This window comes from Camelina sativa, chromosome 18 (genome assembly GCF_000633955.1).
Source record: "Camelina sativa cultivar DH55 chromosome 18, Cs, whole genome shotgun sequence".
In the NCBI taxonomy this organism is placed as follows: domain Eukaryota; kingdom Viridiplantae; phylum Streptophyta; class Magnoliopsida; order Brassicales; family Brassicaceae; genus Camelina; species Camelina sativa.
Window position 1 is genome coordinate 17,341,227 of NC_025702.1, and position 7,293 is coordinate 17,348,519.

At 32.0% G+C, this 7,293-nt stretch overlaps 1 protein-coding gene across 1 annotated transcript in view; it reads right to left on the reverse strand.

Annotated features, from left to right (window-relative positions):
• Positions 6,450-7,293, reverse strand: part of LOC104762200 (protein COBRA-like) — a 9,701-nt gene continuing 8,857 nt past the window's right edge. Inside the window, exons 7-8 of the mRNA XM_019240409.1 lie at positions 7,107-7,239; positions 6,450-7,001 (exon numbers count right to left, since the gene is read on the reverse strand). Coding sequence (XP_019095954.1) covers positions 6,715-7,001; positions 7,107-7,239 — 420 coding nt within the window. The 3' untranslated portion in view covers positions 6,450-6,714. The remainder of the gene's footprint in view (positions 7,002-7,106; positions 7,240-7,293) is intronic.

Below are 7,293 nucleotides of genomic sequence, written 5' to 3' on the forward strand. Positions count from 1 at the left end.
CGCCAGGAACCGCGAACTGCGAACATCAGGAACCGCGAACTGCGAACGTCAGGAACCGCGAACTGCGAACGTCAGGAACCGCAAACTGCGAACGTCAGGAACCACGAACTGCGAACGTCAGGAACTGCGAACTGCGAACGTCAGGAACACGCCTTGGTTTCGAACTCGAACATAACTCGGATAAAACTCGATCTTCGAACAGGAACAGGACCGCGGACGATGGTGGATTCCGAACAAGAAGTAATCGCCGAGAGTTTTGGATTATCACCGAGAGATCTCCGGACTTTGCCCTGGAACTTGCCGCGTACTGGATCCAAAACGGACGGAAGCTGATCGCCGAAGCTGATCGCCGGAACTTGCCGCGTACTGGATCTTCGAACATGAACTTACCCCGGACTGGCCGCGTACACGGACGGAAGATGATCGCCGAATTTGGGCGGCGGTTTTTAAGGTTTTAGGGTACGAGATAGAGGCGGCGGCCGATTAGGGTTTTAGGGTTTTAGGGAGGAGAGAAACGGCGGCTGCCTTTAGGGTTTTAGGGTTAGGGTTTTCTCAGCTGGCCTTAGAGGCTATCGTGCTGATAACGTGTTATGAAACTAGAGAGTTTAGGATGAAATCTCTTAGTCTTATTAATGATAATGAATAGAGGTTACATATATATATAGAGTACAAAGGCCAAAGCCCAAACGGACATAGCCTAAGTCTCATGGACAAATGGGCCTAAATCCTAGAGATATATAACATGGGCCGTAAGGCCAAGAACCAATGGACTGTATATGGGCCGTATGGCCATGTCCTAATAGACTGTGAACGGGCCGGTCTATGGAGTCCACTAAGTGTTTTACAACAAAATATCGTTTGTTATAAAGGTAGACAAAGTATTTTTCAAAATATACACGCTAGAAAGACAAAAAAAATATAATTGTAATAAACCGACCCCTTGGAAAAATACAGTAACTTTATATAGGTAAATCTGTACAATTAATTAATCAGGCGGAACTTTTTAAAGTTTGCAATCAAGTGATGAACCTACGAAACTTGAAGAAAGCTAGGCAATTCTGCTGCTGATGAACCAACAAAACTTACAGATAATAAATGGAGCTCAATCAGCTTGCGTTGATCTTTTGGACCAACCAATATGCATACACTGTCGATAAAAGGAAAAACAAAAAGTATATAAAACCAATTCATGATTTCATAAATTATTATAATTTCTCTTTTGACCAATAAAAAGTGGCCTATTTATGGGAAGAGAATCTCAAACGTATGATACTCTCAATGTAGGAAAAGTCTCTTAAGACTATTTACCATTTTCTTATACTCTAAATAACTAGCTAGGTTAGGTCTGATATAAATAAATTAGACCCATTGCAATTGGGTGGATGGATTTTTTAGAATACAATGCAAGGATTTTCTTAAATAAACTTAGAAGATCCTTTAATGCTTAACTGGTACTGTACTAGACTACTATTGTAGTCAATACAGTGTAAGAAAACACAGTACTATTATCTTAAGACAATTAATACGTTTCTGACAGTTAAGAACTCACTGTTGCTACAATTTGTGTAGGATTAACACTTAACACTAAAGCTTTATGACCAAATAATTCCGTCTGAAGGTTCAACTTTTTGAGTGGTTATTGAATATGGAACGTGTTCCCATAAGAAATTAACAAAACAACATTCATGTCGGGTCCCATGACTATTATATGTCTGACCTGAGACCTCTGTGTGATATCGATATACACACATACACAACAAATATTGGTCTGAAAAGTGAAATCTATTTTAATATTTGGTAACTAATCCAATGAATTGATAACTGATGATAGCCACCCAAGATAAACTTCGTTTTGTACATATATCAACAACAACAAAAAAAAAAGAATCTTATGTAAGAATTGGTAACTGATTGAATGAATCACCGCCGTAATTAATTATTGTTACGTTACTTTCAGATGTAATCTTATTTTATGTTGCTCTTACGTTCTCCTGCTTTTGTTGATCACAAACCATCAAAGTTCATGTCGAGCGCCGTTGGAACAAGAACACAAAAATATTCTTAATATGTACTGGAAGATTTGTAATTCCTAATATTATCGAAATTTCGTCTCTTTAAACATCTCCAATTCTGAAAAGAATCGAAGAAGTACTTGGCGATCAACTACTCTTTGCAATCGATTTTTTTTTGTTAGAATAACAACTTCTCCCAACTACAATCACTTTCTTTTTATTGTTGTTACTGTTTTTATCAGAACTGTGTGACTGTGGCTGAAGTCTTGTCTTTCCTCCTCCCAGAGGTTTTCTTCTTCTCTTTCTTTTGTACTTCAATTAGTTTAGTAAAAAAAGTTTCTACTTCAGAAAAAAAAATTACAGAAACTATGACAAGCTTTAATAAAGAAAATTATTGTATTTTCAAAAGTTTGAAAAAATTGTGGTATGCAATCCTGAATCTAGATTTTGTTTATTCAACATCTCTAATGGTTTGCCTTTCCCTTTCTTCTTCCTCTCTAGCTCATTTGTTTGGTTCTCATGCTCAGCTGCTTTCATGTACTTAATATAATTATATAAAGGTTCTGTAAAGAAAGGTCATTGTTTCTAAAGAAAGCATTTTAACAACAAACAAAAAAAATATGTTGTCAATGGGACGTCTTAAGAAGCAAAATTATTGTACTTTTAAAATTCTGAAGTGAAGTCTGTGATAAATTGTAATAAGCAATCCAAAATCTAAAATTCAAATTAATCTAAATTTTGTATTATAAAAAGAAAAGTAATTTTCAATCTAAACTTTTGTTTCTTGAAAATATCTAAAAATAGTGTTGAAAAAATAGTTACGGGACCTCTAGCACTTGGATTATTTTCCAACCTAATTTTTTTTGTTAGGCAGAACTAACTAACCATTCTAAAATGACACGATAAATGTAATAACTCAAAAATATTTATTAATACGAAGATTTATGCATTAGAACTTTGGGTGAGATATTGTATAAATTACTTATACTTTGATGAAAGTTATTCTTTTTTTCATTTTTCTTTTTTGGCTCAAGAACAACTTTTATAAGTAAAGAAAATAAAAAAATATGATATACAGCAATTTTTCAAATAGTATTTATTACTAGTTCATAATTCAATACGATCATATATGTATATATTAGGGTGTTGGGTAAGCAATATTTTGGCATAGACAAATACTCGTCCGAATAAAATGTATTATAGACTATATAGTATATACCAAAATTGGACCACATGAACAAAAAGAAATGGACCACATTTGGGTGTTGATGAGCCCTAAACATCTAAATGGATGGATAGTACCTAAACGTATTTAATTTCTCTGAATCGTTATTAACATAAATTTGGCTCTCTCTTTAGTACGATATATGTTTGCCCTCTTAGATCAAAACTTTGGATCTTTTTTTTCTGCTCATACCTCATGTTAAGTCCACATCTCAAGACCGCATATAATATATCGCACGTTGTCTTGTCAAACTTATATACCAATATATAGTGGACATAAACCTCATTTTTCCTTATTAATATTTATAGCGAATCATCCTTTTGTGAAATTTGAATTTTTAGATATGAATCGTTTAAAGCTTTTCATTTACGAACATATATATATGTCAACTTAGGACCATTTTAACATCACGCCTTGTCTTTTTGTTCTGTGCGTGACCACACTCGTACATGATAATTCGTACGCATATGGTTATGGTGAAAAATGAAAAGTGAATATCTCTAGGCCAATATATTGATAAGAAAACAAATATTAAGAGAAGTTTATTTCATCATAAGGGCCAATAAAAAAAGTGAAGGGAGATAGAAAAAGCACATACGTTGGAATTACTGAAGTATCATCATCAGCTAAGAAATACCATGTTAAGACGTAAATCTTCTCTTTGCTTGCAATTATTCGAACCTTGGCATATAAGAATTGACTGTCTTTCACAAAGTATATATTGCTAATCAAGTGAGCTATCAGCGGTTGGTACTTCTGAAAATCTCACCGTATAATAGAGTATATATATTCTGAATAGGTGTGAAAGAAAAAAACCCTCTACCACCACCAAGTAAGTAATGTTTTAGAAAAGCTAAGTAATAGCCATTATTTTCTAATTTTGCCAAAAAGGCCAGTTTCCTTTTATCGAAGTTCATTTGGGAGGAATCAAAACCTGACACGTAGTTGAGAACCCAGTCGAGATTTAAAACCATTCGACAGGGAAGATTATGAATAAATAATCTACAGTGTTACATCTTTTGATAAGAAAACGACAAAAAGTACTTTAATTGGTCACCCTAGAAAATCAAATCAAAGGAGAAATCCGTGTGAAGTTTTAATATGACAACGACATAAATTTGAAGTTGTTAATTTATCTTGGAATCCTTGGCAGAAAAAATGCTATAAACTAGGATTTAATTCGCGGTACACCGCGAAATTATAATTTTAAAATTTTAAATATTTAAAATACGTATATTATATTTGTTTATTATTTTGCGGTTGTTTTATTAATTTTTAAATTATATACCTATAACTATTTATTGAATTTACTGGACAATTTTAATGTTTATATATGATTTTAAATAAAATGGTTAAGTTTTTTTTGTTTCTTAATATAAATGTTACTATGTTATCTAAGTTTTGACCCGCGGTACACCGCTTGATTGTGTTTTTTATGTAGAATAATATAGAGATATGTGAGAAATAATAGGTATTTTATGTGTTTAGTGTATATAAAAATTAATTATTTTCATTTTTAATTTATCAATTACTTGTTTTATTGTTAGCATTTAACCGTTCTCTTTGTTATCCCTGTTTAGGAAATTGGAGATATTGTTTGTTTATATTCTCGATTTTAAGCTAATATTATGTACTCCCTCTGTATCACAATAGATGATTTTTTAGGAGTTTTAAACAAATTAAGAAAAACATTTAGTGTTAAGCTATAAATGCATTTTTTATTTATAAAAATATATTTTCATAACTATCAACCCATAGTAATTCATCAAAATTTAAATTCTCAATTAATGATTCTTGAATATTACAATTTCTTAGCATTAATTAGTAAAAATTTAAAGAAAATTAATCTTTGTGATACAAAAAAAATTTCTAGAAAATCATCTAATATAATATAGAGAATAGAGGGAGTATATTTCTTCCATAAATGTAGAAAATATTAAATGGAAACTATTAAATTAAGCCGAGATAATTTAGGGAAACTAATAGATTTTTTCTCTAAAGATCTATTAAAATATGGTTGAAGATTTTTATGGGATTACAATTTAATGTGTAGAGTTGTTTGTGGAAAAATCAAAATGTAGAAATGTTATCCAGCTGTTTATGGCAATAAACGTATCACATTATTTAAATAGTTCCATTAATTGAGTTTTTACGAAATGTTATTTTAGGAAAATTGTTAGGGGTTAATGTTGTAAATAAAATATATTAAATAAGCAAAATTTGAAAGATATAAAAAAAATGTACTTCAAAAATAATAATATAGATAATAATATAGATGAATATAATCAAGCTTGATATGTGTTTCTTGGCAAAATGGTAATTACATATATAGTGAACTTCTCGAGTGATATGATCAACATTATTTGTTAACCAAGAAAAGAATAAAGTTATACTATAAAATATATATAAACATGATATTGCAAACTATGCAAAGTGAGCTAGGAATAATCAAACTTCACATCACATGCTTTGAGATTTTCTTGCTTTGTTTACTTTTATGGATGGGTTTGTGATTTTAGGGTTTAGATGCAAATATGGAATCGACAACGCACACAAACTTTTCTAAAGCAACTTCTCGCTTTGTCTCATTTTGGATGAGATTCTCTCTGCCACACAACTAATCAAAGTTCCATTTTTCGAGTCCCATTATCTCTTCCTATTTTTTTTTCCTTTCTTTAATGATACTGATACCTACAGATTCCTAATAATTATATTTTGAAAAAGTCACAGCTCATTATTTATTTTATTTTAAAACTGAAATATTTATTTTACAAATATTTATTGCAAAACATTTAATAGAAAGAAGAATAGGTCAAACAGACAAACAAGCTAAGGAAAATATAAAAAATGTAAAAATAATGAGTATTTTCGGTTGTTGTATGCGGATTCTTCTTAAGAGGAAACTGGGCCTAGTTGAAGTCCATCAACTGTTGGTTACATAAGATGTCCCCAAAATGCTCAGCAGCCCTATTCAGTTTTCAACCTTTTTTAGTTTTTACTTTTTAGTAGAAGATTGAACTTTTTTTTTTAACGGTAAAATGTAGTTTAAAAGATTGAAAATTTTCACCCAATGCTTTTCTAAAATAACGAAATCATTCTGGAGTGTTTTTCGATTCACTTTATAAGTTATATCATTCTTTTTTTCTTTCCATTAGTATAGATTTAGATCACACTATCTAACATAAGTCAATAACATAAAGTAAAATATAACATTAGGGAAAAAGAAGTTTACAATATATATGATATTTTCTCCGATATTTCTACAAGGACGAACCGACAATATTACTGAACACAAAAGATATAAAAATGGAAAAAGGAAAAAAAAAAAACGAAGTTGAAAACTATATATATTAAAAAAAAAATGTATCAAAAGATTTATAGTTTGTAGGACAGGAAAGAATCATAAATAACGTTTGTACCACTACACCGTAGAAACCCTAACCGTAATACCCCAGTGGCAAAACCGTAAATCTGAGATTAAGCGGAGAAGAGGAAGAAGACAAGAACAGGGAGAAGCACGGCGGCGAAGAATGAGTATTTTGGCCGGAAACCACCGTTGGGAAGAAAAGGGTAAGAGTCAGGAGGAGGCATGACGCAGTTGTCTCCATTGAAGTAAATCCTGCGTGGAAAAGCCCAACCTTTTTCGAATGTGAAGGTTGATAGATCTTTACGGAACAATATCTCTGATTGAACATTCCCAAGTGGACCTGCTTCTGATAAGAAATCATTGTAGAACTTGACTCCCCATAACATTGCTGTATCGTCTGCAAAAAAATACCAAAACCATCAAAAAGGTCAAGTCTTTGAGAGATAAGCATAGAGGGAGAGAGAACAGAGGAGCTCTTTTTTTTATGTTCCTCTGTACTTACTTAATCCAGCGTAAGGAGTGAGAGATTTGTAATTGAAGCTGAAGATCTGAGTGATGTTGTCCAGATTTGGGTGTTGAGCTACGAGGTTCCATTGTGTGTAGTTCAATCTATAGTTGAAGTTTGTGATTGTGATCTTCACTCGCCAATACTCTTTGTAGTTCTGCTTCACGTGCCAATGCACTCTGAT